A 16,835-nucleotide genomic window follows, 5' to 3' on the forward strand; every position below is an offset into this window, starting at 1 on the left:
GTGGAAGAGATCAGAAATCCCATGAAGACAGGTTATAATCCAACAGGTTTATTTGAAATTACATCCTCTCGGAGTGCTGCTCCTTCGTCAGTTGAAGTGAACTCCAGGCTAATTTCGGTTACCTGGTCAGCGTGGATGAGTTGGGCCGAACGGTGGGTTTCTGTACTGTACATCTGACTCTGTAACCCATAACCAACTGCCATTTCCACTGCTAATCTTACAGTCTTAATGCTCATTTTTTTTCCCACATGAGTTCTTGCTCTATCAGGAAGTGAATTTTTGAACGCCTCCAAAATAATTCTCAAAGACCACAATGTGTCTGGTCTGATTTCAATGCTCTATGCACCTATCAAAATTACTGAGTTTGAAAGGATCAAACAAAATGTACATTTGAGCAGGATTCCTCCTTAGATTCTTGCAATCTTGTCTGTAGACTTCTAGCACAAGCTCGTAAGCACTTAAGATGGTGCTTTTCACGTCCTTATACTCCCTGGATACCTCTTCTATAAAAAAAAAGTGATGCAAATACCACACCAGCACTACCTGTCAACTTGATTCAGATCAATAATACACACATGGTCACTAGCCATTTTCTTTGTTTAGCCACTTTCTCAAAATTAAATGGAAAAGGCTTCTACATTCTTCTCATCGAACTTAGTCAACTTTAGGATGTATTTAAACAGATTCCCACTAGGCTTTTTGGCTACAATGGGATTGTGCTCCACTGTCCTCATCACAACTCCTACCTTTCACCACTACCTTCACCAATTTAACTCAACTGAGTTTCTAGTTCCAATCTTAAGTTCAAAAACTTTCTCCTTTTCTTCTGCTCGGGCCTTCCTGCTTTTTCTTTTTCCTCTGCAACAGAAATTCTCTTTCTGCCTTTCTTCAGCTTTCAATCGTAATTCAGATTTGTTTCATTTCCTTCTCATGTTCAAGCTGCTTCATTTGCAATTGAATTTTAGCCATTTTCAAATTATTCCAATAGCATTCCAGAGATCGTGAATGTCAAGCTATTGTTGCAATTACTTTCCCTTTTCACACAGACAAAGGAAACCCCAACTCTAACTTGTCTGCCAATTTCAAAAGCTTCACTGTGCTCATTTTCTGTAAAACTGACTTCTTCCACTGGCAGGAAACCGTTAGTGTCTGAAAGAGCTTTTACTACACTAGGCATGCTATATTTAAACCAACTGAATGCAACACCCGAAACATGAAACACCAGTACAAACCACACACAGCCTTTGAGGCCAATAATCCTAAACCCAGCCTGGAATTACAAACGTTGATCCCAACAGGAGCCCCCAGCTTGTTATGGACCAGACCAAATGAATCAACAATCAGAAAATTACTTACAAATGGTCAATTGCCTACACCAGGAGCTGGATTGCGATACCCAAAAGTCACAAATGAAAAGCAGACGCAGTGGGTTGAAAGGATTGCTCCAGCTCCTATTCTTATGTTTCTAGAATTAGCTTGTTTCTGCTCCAATGCCATACTCCAACTGGTTCTGAGGGAGCCACTGGGCAATTGTCAGGGCATTACATAAATGTTTTCTGCACTATAGAATAAATACTGCAAACCTTATAACTGGCATCTATATCAATTGATCATATATTCTAGATGATCAAGAAATCCACATATTCAATTTAAAACATACCAAGAAATAGAAATGCAATGCTGGTAGTATACACATTATGGTCATACATTATTCACAGCACAAATCACTTAAATAATGCAACTTTGTCTGAAATAAAACTGACTGACAGAGTCTTTCTACTCTCACCCTCAATGCCATCTAGTCTGCTTTGACCATCCGAAAAGCATTCCACTCAGACCCACCCCTGCCCCTTAAATCCACAAGTCTAAGCCTCATAGTAGATTAAGACAGTACAATCTAACAGTTGACCAGAAGATGCGTTGTCCTAGAAGATTTTTTTTTATACAAGTATTATGAATATAAAGAAATTAAATTAAAAACATACCTTTCTTGTGATTAAGCTCTGCTTCCAAGGCTTCTCTCACTTTACTCACCCAGTTGTCATATGACTGGGCACGCTCCTTAACTCCATAAAGCATTGATGGGAGCTCATCCAGTGTATAACGATATCTAGTTTGGGGAAAGAGAAAACCTTTGCCAATCACCAACTCCTTATTTTGATTTCCGTATTGTATTGGACAGAAGAAACAGTTTCAGTACATATCACTGCAAGAACTGCAGATGCTGGAGACAGAAATAACAGCGTGAAGCTGGAGGAACACAGCAGGCAAGGCAGCATCAGAGGAACAGGAAAGCTGACGTTTCAGTTCGGGACCCTTCTTCAGAAATAGAGATGCAGAGGGGAGCTCAGAAAAGAAGAGTGGGCTCGGGCTGGGGAAGGTTGGCAGTGGTCAGGATTGGTCAGTGAGGTGCAAGTAGAGGATGAGTGGGAGAGAAGAGGGACACGTCTGTCAGGTCAAGGAGGCAGGGATGAAAGGGAGGATTGAGTATGGGATGAGGCCACAGGTGGGAAGATTTTGAAACTGTTTAGGCTATCAGGCTGTAGGTTCCAGAAGTGGAATAGGAAGTACTGCTCCTCCAGTTCACAGGTGATTTATTAAAACTTCCCCTCCCACTCCCTGGGTGACATATCCATCCTGTGCCACCTCCAGTGTCACAATGATGCCCCCCACAAACTGGAGGAGCACCACTTCATATTCTGTCTCGGGAGCCTACAGTCCAAAGGTCAAAACCATCCCACACCTCCCTTCCCCAGCCCCACCCCTGCTCTGTTTATTTCTGAGCTCCCCTCCCCATTTCTGAAGAAATGCCCTGACCTAAGTATCAGCTTTCCTGTTCCTTCAGCTCAACACTTATCTAGTTTCAGTACAAGTAGTCCATGTCTAAAAACGTTGTCAAAACATGATCAGTTGGAAAAGATGGTCAGAGAAATGGAACATGGAGTTTGATTCCGTCAGGTATGAGACGATACATTTTGGGAGGTCAAATGCAAGAGTAAGTAAGTAAATGGCAGGAACCTTAGGAACACTGATACAGAGCAATCTTGGGGTACAAGTCCTCAGCTCCCTGAAGGTAGAAGTACAAATGAGTAAAAGATGAAGGTGGCATTTGACATGCTTGACTCCATCACTGACTATAAAAATTGGCAAGCCATACAGCAGCTGTATAAAAGACTTTAGTTAGGCCACATTTGGAGCACCGCGTGCAGTTCTGCTCCGCACACTATAAAGGATGTGGACGCTTTGAAGAGGATGCAAATGAAGTTTAGCAGAATGTTCTAAGGAAGGGTCACCAGACCCGAAACGTTAAACTTTTTTCCTTCACCGATGCTGCCAGACCCTCTGATCTTTTCCAGCAACTTTGATTTTGTTACTAATGTGTTGCCTAGATTGGAGTGTCTTAGCTAGGAGAGGTTGGACAAACTTGGATTGTTTTCATTTAAGCGTGGGAGGTTGAGGGGCAACTTGTTAGAAGCACATAAAATTATGAAATTAATGGATAGGCTGAATAGTTGGAGTCTCTTTTCCAGGGTGGAAGTGACAAATACTAAGGGGTAGAAGTTTAAGATGGGAAGCAAAAAGTTTAAGGGAGATATGCGAAGGAAGTTTTATTTCCCCGCAAAAGGTGATTAATGCCTGGAATGTGCGTGCAGGGAAGGTGGCAGAAGCAGATAATTTTAAGAGGATTTAAACAGGCACATGAACAGCTAGGGAGTAGAGCGATAAGCACCAGCTGCACTAAAATGGGATCAGTTTAGAATGGCATCATGGTCAGCATGGATATAGTCGACCAAAAGGGCCTGCTCCTGTTCTATACTGTTTTATGTTCAACATTGGGAGTGCTGGAGTAGACGGCCACGGTGTCTCATATGGAACAGTCCCTGTGGAATGCTGACAAGTGAGAAGAGGGAAATGTGTGTCTAATGGTGACATCCTGCTGGAGCCAGAAATGACAGCTTATGGCTGAGGGTGGGGGGAACACGGCCTTATCAGTGTTGTGCAAGAGAAGAAAAAGGTGAGGGCAGAAGTGCAGGAAATGGGGCAGGGAGAGGAATACCTTGGTTGAGGGAAAAGATGAAAAACTGAAAGAATTGCAAATGCTGTAAATCAGGTACAAAAAACAGAGTTTGCTGGAAAAGGTGGTCATTTCGGACAGCCCCCATGGAAAGTGGCTTCATCACAGATGAGAATACTAACCAAGAAAAGAACACTTTCATAACATTGGCCATATTGTCTTTGGTTATTTTTAAAGGTCCTAATCAGTTTAACTGTACTGATATACAGAATAAATGGACTTACCTGAGACACAGGTTCGGTACTGGGCACTTGCAGAGATCCTTAACGTGATAAAGACACACAAGCCGATTGGGATCACAGGTACATGTAACAGCAGACAGGAAACATGTTGTTTTGCAAGTCTCACACTGTCGTTCATCATCTGGTAGCAGTTCAAATGCCTCTTGTTCAGAATCAACAATACCCTAGAAATGGATAGAATTTTCAATTGAATCTGGAATAGAGAATGTTAACTTGATTCCTCTCACCCCACAAACCTAGCCTGCTGAATATTTTAGAAGTTTTTCTTAAAATTTGCTCATGGAATGGAGATGTTGTCGGCTTGGCCAGCTTTTTGTTCCATTCATAACATTTCCCTGCATTGTCTTCTCTTTCAAACGTTTCCCCAATTCACTCTGTAAAGACTAAAATGAATTCACACCCACCATCCCATCAAGTGCATTTGAAATCCTGACCATTAGTGCTGAAAGACTGTTCCCCAGAAATGTTTGTTTCTACATGAAAACAATTCATAAGCATATTGACCCTTGGACCACTGAAAAGGTTACTTCCAATTTAGCAAAGCCCTCATTCTCATGCTCTGTGCTCGAATGGGAGCCTCTGGACCAAAAGAGGGGGCCGAAAAAACTACCCTTTTCCTGTTGGCTGCCACAGTCCCTCCCATCTCCTTTGAGCTACATTTCACACCAGTTTCCGCGCCCTGGAGAATCCATCATAACAGCTCCAGTCCAATAACAATTCCAGTTGGCACTACCAATACTGAAGTGCAATTGGTTGTAGGAGTTTTACTTGACTTTATCCTTAATTCAGTGGGAAACCTGATAGTTAGGCCCTTGCTTGGACAATAATCAAAATATTGCCAGGCTTCTGGAGAAAGGCATTGTAGCACACCCACCAGTTCTGCAACTGGCAGACAGGCCTCACCTCATCTCAACTAAACTCCGATCATAAGGCAAGCAGAGACATGGGCAAAGTTTTGGATGGCCTCAAGTTAATGGGCTATGGATTATGGGAAGCTAGCCAGTAGTTAAAAGCAAGAGATGAGCAAATTATATGTAGTCAAAAAAAAACTTACCTGGAGGTCAGTGACATAGACGGTGTAAAACCATTCAATTTACCTTCAGAAAGTTGCCAAGACAAGGAACGGAAGACTGGCCATCGTCTTACCAGGCCGTCAAGCTGCGCTCTCAGTAGAGCACGAGCCAACTGACGGTGGTTTAACCTCAGGGGAGGAGTGGTTGAAAAGGAAAATCCTTCATGGCAATCTCAACCAGGGCAGGAACTGGATGTATGTTGTTGACATCACTCTGCCTTACAAAGCAGCCATTCAACCCACTAAGCTACCTGACACTTAAAATAGGGAAGGTATATAGTATGTGGCTAGAGAAGAGATGCTGGACTTCAACTACTTGAAATTACTTCACATCAAAGAAAAACAAAAAAGTGACACAGGATACAACAAAGAAATGTTGTCAGGGACCATACAGTTGCAATATGGAGGAACTTCAGAAGTAGACAATAGACAATAGGTGCAGGAGTAGGCCATTCGGCCCTTCGAACCAGCACCACCATTCATTATGATCATGGCTGATCATCCACAATCAGTATCCTGTTCCTGCATTATCCCCATAACCCCTGATTCCACTATCTTAAAGAGCTCTATCCATTGCTTTCTTCAAAGTGCCCAGAGAGTTGGCCTCCACTACCTTCTGGCAGTTACTAGGTTATCACATGAAAAGTTACTAATTATCTGCTTCTGCCACCCTTCCTGCAAGCGCATTCCAGGCATCAATCACCTTTTGCGGGGAAATAAAACTTCCTTCGCACATCTCTTAAACTTTTTGCTTCTCATCTTAAACCTCTACCCCTTAGTATTTGTCACTTCCACCCTGGAAAAAGAGACTCCAACTATTCAGCCTATCCATTAATTTCGTAATTTTATGCGCTTCTAACAAGTTGTCCCTCAACCTCCCGCGAAGTGAAAACAATCCAAGTTTGTCCAACCTCTCCTTCTAGCTAATACACTCTAGAACGGCCAGTTCTGCTTTCTCTCCAGAGATGCTGCCAGACCTGACAAGTTTTCTCAGCAACGTGCGTGTTTGTTTCTCATTTCCGGCATCAACAGTTTTTTTCTTGAGTAATACTCATTACTGTTGCCTATTCTCTGAGCTTCAAAGGCCTGCTAATGCGAGGTTAGGCAGACAGCTTTCAAGTCTTCATGCTATAGCTTCATCAGCCAGATTCCTTTTGATGGAAAGAACAGTCTAAAACCCAATTCAAACTCAGATTGCTCCCTGCCAGATGAATTACATGCTTGAAAAGGTCCCTATTACCAGTCAACATGTGCCATCTGCTTGAGCATAAAGTCTTTTCCAGACTTTCTGGAACTAATTTCAAGGTGGGATGTAATCTTGGCTGAATTCAAAGCTATTTATGGAGTTCTTCCATGTGTTGTCCGGACCCAATGTCTTTGTTGCATCCAGTGGCGCATTTCTTAAGGTGTGAAGTGAATTCTGTTAGAATGGCATCAGAGATAATGGGAACTGCAGATGCTGGAGAATTCCAAGATAATAAAATGTGAGGCTGGATGAACACAGCAGGCCAAGCAGCATCTCAGGAGCACAAAAGCTGACGTTTCGGGCCTAGACCCTTCATCAGAGAAGGGGATGGGGGGAGGGAACTGGAATAAATAGGGAGAGAGGGGGAGGCGGACCGAAGATGGAGAGTAAAGAAGATAGGTGGAGAGAGTGTAGGTGGGGAACTAGGGAGGGGATAGGTCAGTCCAGGGAAGACGGACAGGTCAAGGAGGTGGGATGAGGTTAGTAGGTAGATGGGGGTGCGGCTTGGGGTGGGAGGAAGGGATGGGTGAGAGGAAGAACCGGTTAGGGAAGCAGAGACAGGTTGGACTGGTTTTGGGATGCAGTGGGGTGGGGGTGGGGGGGGAGGAGCTGGGCTGGTTGTGTGGTGCAGAGGGGGGAGGGGACGAACTGGGCTGGTTTAGGCATGCAGTAGGGGAAGGGGAGATTTTGAAACTGGTGAAGTCCACATTAGGCTGCAGGGTTCCCAGGCGGAATATGAGTTGCTGTTCCTGCAACCTTTGGGTGGCATCATTGTGGCACTGCAGGAGGCCCATGATGGACATGTCATCTAGAGAATGGGAGGGGGAGTGGAAATGGTTTGCGACTGGGAGGTGCAGTTGTTTGTTGCGAACTGAGAGGAGGTGTTCTGCAAAGTGGTCCCCAAGTCTCCGCTTGGTTTCCCCAATGTAGAGGATGCCGCACCGGGTACAGTGGATGCAGTATACCACGTTGGCAGACGTGCAGGTGAACCTCTGCTTAATGTGGAATGTCATCTTGGGGCCTGGGATAGGGGTGAGGGAGGAGGTGTGGGGGCAAGTGTAGCATTTCCTGCGGTTGCAGGGGAAGGTGCCGGGTGTGGTGGGGTTGGAGGGCAGTGTGGAGCGAACAAGGGAGTCACGGAGAGAGTGGTCTCTCCGGAAAGCAGACAGGGGCGGGGATGGAAAAATGTCTTGGGTGGTGGGGTTGGATTGTAAATGGCGGAAGTGTTGGAGGGTGATGCGTTGTATCCGGAGGTTGGTAGGGTGGTGTGTGAGAACGAGGGGGATCCTCTGAGGGCGGTTGTGGCGGGGGCGGGGTGTGAGGGATGTGTTGCGGGAAATACGGGAGACGCGGTCAAGGGCGTTCTCGATCACTGTGGGGGGCAAGTTGCGGTCCTGGAAGAACTTGGACACCTGGGATGTGCGGGAGTGGAATGTCTTATCGTGGGAGCAGATGCGACGGAGGTCGAGGAATTGGGAATAGGGGATTCAGAGAATCTTTTTAGTTTGTAATAGTTTAGATGGAGCAGATTTTGTCCAGTGCATTCAGGAAGGATTCCTGACACAGTTTGTATAGAGGCCAACATGAGGAGAGGCCACTTTGGATTTGGTGCTTGGCAATGAACCGGGACAAGGGTTAGATCTGTTGGTAGGAGAGCATTTTGGCAGTAGCAATCATAACTGTTACTTATACATTAGTCACGTAAAAAGATCGGTACCTACAACAGGGTAAGGTTTATAATTGGGGGAAGGATAATTGTAATTCTGTTAGGCAAGAACTGGGTAACATAAAATGGGAAAATATGCTGTCAGGGAAGAGCACTATTGAAACGTGGAGAATGTTTAAGGAATGCATAATGTGTGCTCGAAATGTGTGTCCCTAGCAGGCAGGGAAGTTGCGGTCGAGTGAGGGAGACTTGGTTCTAAAGTGAGGTTGAACGACTGGTTAAGAGGAAGAAGGAGGCTTATACAAGGTTGAGGAAACAAGGAACAGAAAAGGCTCCAAAGGGATACAAGTTAGTCAGGAAGGAGCTGAAGAAAGACTCAGGAGAGCTACATGGGGCATGAGAAAACCTTGGCAGATAGGATCAAGGAAATCTCCACGTCTTTTTAAATCAATGTGAGGAATAAGAAAATGACCAAACGGTAGGGCCACTCAAGGACTGTAAAGCAAATTTGTGCAAGGAACCTAAAGAGATAGGAGAAGGCCTCAATGAATATTTTTCTTCAGTTTTCACAACTGAGAGGGACCTAGTTGTAGAGGAGGACAGTGTGAAACGGGCTGGTAGGCTAGAGGACGTTGATGTTAGTAAGGAAGATGTACTAGGAATTTTGAGGAACTTGAAGATAGAAAAATCCCCGGTGCTGACAGGATTTATCGAAGTATTCTATGGGAAGTGAGGGAAGAGATCGCAGGGCCTTTGGCAATGATCTTTTTGTCCTCACTGTCCACTAGTATAGTACCAGAAGATTGGAGTGAGGCAAATGTCATTCCGTTATTCAAAAAAGGGAATAGGAATAACCCCAGAAATTGCAGGCCAGTTAGTCCAAATTATTGGAAAGGGTTCTGACAGATAGGATTTATGATCACTTGGATAAGCACAGTTTGATTTGAGATAGTCAGCACGGATTTGAGGGGCAGATCATGCCTCACAAACCTTACTGAATTCTTTGAACAGGTGATCTAATACGTGGAGGAAGGTGCAGCAGTGGATGTGGTATACATGGATTTAAATAATGTGTTTGATAAGGATCCCCATGGTAGGCTCCTGCAGAAAATAAAGCAGCGTGGGACAGGAAAATGGGGCAGATTGGATTCAGAATTGGCTGACCCTTACAAGTCAAAGGGTGGTAGTGGATAGAAAATATTCAACATTGTGCTCAGTTACGAGTGGTGTACCACAAGGATATGTTCTGGTCCTTTTCTATTTGTGGTTTTTGTAAATGATTTGGATGAAGGAGTGGAAGGGTGGATTATTAAGTTCGCTGATGATAGTCATGGATAGCGCAGAGGGCTGTTCTAAGTTACAAGGGACATTGATAGGATGCAGAGCTGGGCTGAGAAGTGGCAGATGGAGTTTAACCCTGAAAAGTGTGAGGTGATTCATTTTGGAAGGACAAATTTAAAAGCTGAATACCGGGTTGACGGAAAGATTCTTGGCAGTGTGGAGGAGCAGAGGGGTCATGGGGTTCATGTCCACAGTTCCCTGAAAGCTGCCACTCAGAGTTGTTAAGATAGAGTATGGTGTGTATTAGCTTTCATTAAAAGAGTGATTGAGTTCAAGAGCCATGAAATTATGCTCCAGCTATACAAAAGCCTGGTTGGGCCACATCTGGAGTGTTGTGTCCAGTTCTGGTCATCTTATTACAGTAAAGACGTGGAAGCATTAGAAAAGGTGCAGAGGAGATTTACTAGGATGTTGTCTAGAATGGAGGGAAGGTTGACGGAGCCAGGGTTTTTCTTTTTAGAATGATAGAGGAGCGGTGACTTGATACACAGGTGTCCAAAATGATCAGAGGTATAGATAGAGTGGACAGCCAGAGACTTTTTCCTAGGGTGGAGATAGCTGTTACAAGGGGGCATATTTTAAAGTGAGTGAAGGTACATATAGGGGAGACGTCAGAGGTAGGCTCTTTACTCAGAGTGGCCGGGACGTGGAAGGCATTGCCGGAGAGGCTAGTGGAGTTGGCCTCCTTGGTGCATTTAAGCAGCTATTAGTCAGGCATATGGATGATGGGGCAAAGGTGGAGGTTAGATCGACCTTATGTTTAGGATATAAGTTCGGCACAACATCATGGGCAGAAGAGCCTGTTCCATGTTCTAATCACTAAGGATTCAAGGGGCCAAATTCTGACTCCCAGGTACTAAGCTCGTTAATCGCCAACATCTGCCATCTGTTTGAACATAATGCTATTCGCCAGTGACAACAGGTAATGACCTAGTGGCATTATTGCTGGGCTGTTAATCCAGAAACCCAGAAGACGTTCTGGATATTAGAGTTCAAATCCCACCATGACAGACGGTGAAATTCTAAGTCAATAAAAATATCTAGAATTAAGAATCTGTTTCTGACCATGAATCCATTGTCGAATGTTGGGAAAAACCCTTCTGGTTCACTAATGTCCTTTAGGGAAGGAAACTGCCATCCTTACCTGGCCTACATGCAATTCCAGAGCCACTGCAATGTGGTTGACTCTTAAATGCCCTCTGAGCAATCAGTGATGGGCAATAAATGCTGCCTAGCCAGCGACACCCTCATCCCGTGAATGAGGAAAGAATAGAATGTCTGTGGGACCTTTTAATCGGGAACCAAAAGGGCAATTAACTTGCAGTCCTCATAAATAAAAAAAACTTGTCTGTTTTTCTTTGAATAAGCTGTCACCCACAGTCTAAAAGCAATCTTTAATTCAGTTCCCAGGACCAAATCAAATTGATAAAATAAAACAAATGAAGAGGATAAAAATAAAAACAAAATCGCCGAGGGCTCTAACACCAGTTGTGGGAAATTGCCAGGTATGTTTAGTCCAAGAAAATCTGGACAAGTCTAGTGTGGTGAACTACAGCCACAGTCAACCCTTAATTGTCAAAAAGATGGAAAGCATTGTCAATTATGCTATCTCCCAGCACTTCACAGAACTTTACAGTGCAAAGGACAGGCATTCAGCCTTTTGTTCCAGCACCAGCTCTGAATGATCCTCACTGATATGCTTATTCTCTTGCCTTCTCCTCATGACACTGCACATTGCCATTTTATTCCAAAGGCTCCAACTGCACCTGACTCCACTACATGGATCTTTTTCACACAACATATGACGAAGTTTTCCTGTCACTTTGGGTTCTTTTCATGGGTGTAAAATCCATCTATTTTTGATCATTCACGAGTGTGGTGAGTTTCCCCCATTTACTCTGCCCAGACTCATGATTTACGACCGGTACTCTCCAAGGAACAGTCCTAACATCTCCAATCTGCACTCAACTGAAAGAACGTATCCCTTCTTGAAAAGAAGGATGTTGCATTCTTCAGAGTGCAAGGCCAAAATTGGACACAATACTCCAAAAGACTAACTGGTGTCTTATACAAGTTCAATGTAATCTAATTTCTCTTTCAGTATGTTTCGATTAATAAAGCCTTGGATATTGTATGCTTTATTAATTGTATTCTCAACTTGTTGTGCCACCTTTAACGATTTATGCATCTATACATCCATGTCCCTCTGCTCCAGCACCCATTTCAGAGTTTTACTTTTTTTCATCTCTCCATATTCTTTGTACCAAAGTGAGCCACCTCACATTTCCCTGCATTGAACTTGATCTGCCACTCGTTCAAGCATCCCTTTCTCAAGTTCGAAACAATCATTCGCAGTTCAAAATTTTATATCATGCACAAACCTAAACTGGTGTGCATACATGAAGATTAGGTCATTAAACTACCAAGTCAGGAAAAGGATCCTGTTGTGACCTCATGTTGTAAAACATTCCACCATCCTGAAATACGTCCCTTTATCACAAACAGTTTGTTTTCCGTCACTCATTAAATTTTGTATCCATGTTGCAACTGTTTCTTTGTCTCCCCCCCGCCATGTATCTGATATGAAGTACTCAAATAAGCATCTTTTGGATTTCAGGTGCACTATAATCAACAGCACTACCCTCATCAACCTCTGTGTTCGCTTCAAAAGACTCCAGCAAGTTTGTCAAACTTGATTTTTCCTTTGCGGCAATGACAACACTATGCCTCCAGAATTTCCACTCATTTCCCTCAGTATCCTTGGACACATTTCATCTATTCTGCTACCTTAAGTGCAAACACAATGTCCAATACTACCTCAATTACAAGAAATCACAGTGTCTGAATTAACTCGAGCACTACAAGTACATTAATACAAAACCTTCAGATATATATGGGCCAGCAGAAGGCAGGTGGAACTGGTCTAGTTTGGACAACGGTAGTTGAAGACAGTGAGACCCTTTCGCTGTGGAGACAGAGAAGTGAGGGGGTGAGTGCTGAAGTGCCAGAGATTGGTCGAACCCGGCTGAGGGCTCTGTCAACTATAGGCTGGGGAATCCTCGATTGAGGAAAGTGGTGGACATCCTACAGGCCCCTTGTCAAAGTTGACATCATAACAGATGCAATGGAGACGGAGGAACTGACAGAATGGAAGAGTGTCTTTACAGGCAGCAGGACATGACGATGTATAGTCAAGGTAACAGAGGGAATCAGTTGGTTTGTAGGAGAACAACATTCTCCTTAATGTGGAGTCACAGGGACATAGGATAATGAAGGTATTTGAGCTGCTTGCCTTTATTGGTCAATGCACTGAGTGTACGATTTGGGAGATCATGTTGCAGCTATACAGGCCAGTGCTACTTTTGGAAGAGTGTGGGGTATTCTGATCTCCTTACTTTGGAAAGATGTTGTGAAACATGAAAAGATTTAACAGAAAAGATTTAAGGATGTCACTAGAGTTGGAAGGTTTATGCAATAGAGATAGACTGAATCGGCTGGGGCTATTGTCCCTGGAGTTTTGAGGGGGGACGGTTGGCCTTTGAGAGGTTTATAAAATCACGAGGAGCGCGGATAGGGTGAACAGACAACATATTTTCCTTGGATAGGGTGAACAGACAACATATTTTCCTTGGGGTGGGGGAGGCAAAAAACTAGAGGGCACAGGTTTAAGGCCAGAGGGGCAATATTTAAAAAAGGGACCTAAGGGGCAACTTTTGCATGCAGAGGGTGGTAGGTGCACGGAATGAGCTCCTGGAGGGAGTGGAGGAGGCTGGTACAATTGCAATTTTTAAAAGGCATCTGGATGGGTATATGAATAGGAAGGGTTTAAAAGGATATGCGCCAAATTCTGGCAAATGGGGCTAGATTTATGTAGGATCCCAGGTCAGCATGGATGGGATTGGACTGAAGCTCTACAGCTCTATGACTATGGCCTCAAAAGGGATTACTCCCAGTGCTGAAAAGGGACAATAGAGCAGTTCAACGCATGGCTCAAGAGTTGCTGCAGGAGGGAGGGCTTTAGATTCCTGGATAACTGGAACCATTTCTGTGGAAGACGGGACCGAAGGCAGGACATATGAACCAGATGGGATAAACATCCTTGCAGGAGGGCTTGTTAGTGCTGCAGGGAGATTAAATTGGTTCAGCGGGGAAGGGGACAGGGTGCATTACAGAATCATACAACTTTAGAACAAAGAACAAAGAAAATTACAGCACAGGAACAGGCCCTTCAGCCCTTCAAGCCTGCACCGATCAAGATCCTCTGTCTAACCTGTCATCTATTTTCTAATGGTCTGTGTCCATTTGTTCCCTGCCCATCCATGTACCTGTCCAAATATATCTTAAAAGACGCTAACGTGTCTGCGTCTACCACCTCCGCTGGCAACGTGTTCCAGGCACCCACCACCCTCTGCGTAAAGAACTTTCCTCCTCTCACTTTGAACTCACGACCCCTTGTAATTGAATCCCCCACTCTGGGAAAAAGCTTTTTGCTATCCACCTTGTCTATACCCCTCATGATTTTGTAGACCTCAATCAGGTTCCCCCCTCAATCTCCGTCTTTCTAATGAAAATAATCCTAATCTACTCAACCTTGCTTCATAGCTAGCACCCTCCATACCAGGCAACGTCCTGGTGAACCTCCTCTGCACCCTCTCCAAAGCATCCACATCCTTTTGGTAATGTGGCGACCAGAACTGTACACAGTACTCCAAATGTGGCCGAACCAAAGTCCTATACAATTGCAACATGGCCTGCCAACTCTTGTACTCAATATCCCGTCCAATGAAGGAAAGCATACCATATGCCTTCTTGACCACCCTATTGACCTGCATTGTCACCTTCAGGGAACAATGGACCTGAACATCCAGATATCTCTGTTCAATTTTCCCTAGGACTTTTCCATTTACTGTATAGTTCACCCTTGAATTTGACCTTCCAAAATGCATCACCTCGCATTTGCCCAGATTGAACTCCATCTGCCATTCATCTGCCCAACTCTCCAGTCTATCTATATTCTGCTGTAAACTTGACAGTCCCCTTCAATATCTGCTACTCCACCAATCTTCATGTCATCTACAAATTTGCTGATCAGACCACTTATACCTTCCTCCAAATCATTTACATATATCACAAACAACAGTGGTCCCAGCACAGGTCCCTGTGGAACATCACTGGTCACAGGTCTCCAATTTGAGAAACTTCCTTCTACTAATACCCTCTGTCTCCTGTTGCCTAGCACACCCTGGACTCCACTTCACTTTCTCCTTTTTCCTCTTGGCTAGTTTCACAATTTCACCTGTCATCCATGGTTCCTTAATCTTGCCATTTCTATCCCTTGTTTTCACAGGAACATGTCTCTCCTGCATGCTCATCAACCTCTCCTTAAAAGCCTCCCACATATCAAATGTCGATTTACCTTCAAACAGTTTCTCCCAATCTACATTCCTCAGATCTTGCAGAATCTTGGTACAGTCGGCCTTCCCCCAGTTTAGAACTCTTCCTTCAGGACCACTCCCATCCTTGTCCATGAGTATTGTAAAACTTATGGAATTGTGGTCGCTATTTCCAAAGTAGTGCCCTACTGTAATATCAACCACCTGGCCGGGTTCATTCCCCAACACCAGGTCCAGTATGGCCCCTTCCCGAGTTGGACTACATACATACTGCTCCAGAAAACCCTCCTGGACACACCTTACAAATTCTGCTCCATCTTGACCCCTAACACTGAGTGAATCCCAGGCAATGTTGGGAAAATTAAAATGTTCCATCACCACCACCCTGTTTTTCTATACCTTTCCATTACCTGTTTACATATTTGTACCTCTATCTCACGCTCGCTGTTGGGAGGCCTATAGTACAGCCCCAACATTGTTACTGCATTCTTCCTATTTCTGAGTTCTACCCATATTGCCTCACTGCTCGAGTCCTCCATGGGGCCCTCTTTCAGTACAGCTGTGATATCGTCTTTGACCAGTATTGCAACTCCTCCACCCCTTTTATCTATCCCGCCTGAAGTATCGACATCCCAGGACAACTAGTTGCCAATCATGCCCTTCCCTCAACCAAGTCTCATTAATGGCAATAACATCATACTTCCAGGTACCGATCTAAGCCCCAAGTTCATCTGTCTTATCTATTACACTTCTCGCATTAACACAAATGTACCTCAGACCACCTGTCCCTTTGCGTTCATCATCTGTTCCCTGCCTACTCTTCCATTTAGTCACGCTGACTTCATTATCTCGTTCCCTACAGGCTTTAGTTTCTACCTCCTTTCTGTCCAGTAACCTGTCCAATATTTGGTTCCCATCCCCCTGCCACATCAGTTTAAACCCTCCCCCACAGCATTAGCAAAAGCACCCCCAAAGACATTGGTTCCAGTCCGGCTCAGGTGTAGGCCGTCCAATTTGTAATAGTCACACCTTCCCCAGAGCTGGTCCCAATGTCCCAAAAATCTGAACCTTTACAGTACAAAGGAGGTACCAGTTCACAAATTAGCTCACCAGCTCGTCCCTATTCCTCAGCCCTATCTCTGTAGCCCTCTAAAAAATCACTTTCAATTAGATCTACCCAGGTCTTTTGAAAGCTCTTATGGAATCCTCCTCTATGTCTCTCCCGGGCAACACATTCCAAATGCTAACAACTGTCAGTAAAGCAGCTTCACTTCATCTCACTGAGCTCTCGATGATTTTGAAATTTTGACCCCTAGTAACTGACATACCAACTCATGAAAACAGCATCTTTCTTCTCCTTGTCCAAAACTGTTCATAATTTTGAACATCTCAATTAAGTTGCATACTCGCCTGCTCTGTTCCAAGGAGAAGCAGCCCATATTTCTCTAATCATTTCATGCATTTAAAATAGTTAAACTCCGTTGCACTCTCACCAGGGCCTTAACGACTTTCCTTAAAGAAGGCGCCCAGACCTGAACACAATGTTCCAAATGTGGTCTGACCAACAATTTGTAGAGGTGCTGTAGCACTTCTTTGCTTTTATACTCTGTACCCCATTCATAAATCCAAAGAGTTTATCAACAGTCTTAACACCGTTTCAACATGCCTTGAATTGTGCATATGAATCTGAAGGTCCCTCTGCTGTAGCAATCCCCTCAAAGTTGTACTATTCAGCCTGTGTTACTTCAGTTTCTTCTACCAAAATGTGTTACCTCATTTCTCTGCATTAAAATTCACCTA

At 44.2% G+C, this 16,835-nt stretch overlaps 1 protein-coding gene across 5 annotated transcripts in view; it reads right to left on the minus strand.

Moving 5' to 3' along the window:
- kdm5a (lysine demethylase 5A) overlaps nt 1–16,835 on the minus strand; it is a 210,290-nt gene that overhangs the window by 116,450 nt on the left and 77,005 nt on the right. For all 5 annotated transcript variants that reach the window (XM_059652252.1, XM_048549592.2, XM_048549593.2 and 2 more), the window contains 2 exons: nt 4,300–4,481; nt 1,986–2,110 (listed from right to left, as the gene is read on the minus strand). In XM_059652252.1, the coding sequence (XP_059508235.1) occupies nt 1,986–2,110; nt 4,300–4,481 (307 nt within the window). The remainder of the gene's footprint in view (nt 1–1,985; nt 2,111–4,299; nt 4,482–16,835) is intronic.

This window comes from Stegostoma tigrinum, chromosome 18 (assembly GCF_030684315.1).
Source record: "Stegostoma tigrinum isolate sSteTig4 chromosome 18, sSteTig4.hap1, whole genome shotgun sequence".
NCBI lineage: Eukaryota > Metazoa > Chordata > Chondrichthyes > Orectolobiformes > Stegostomatidae > Stegostoma > Stegostoma tigrinum.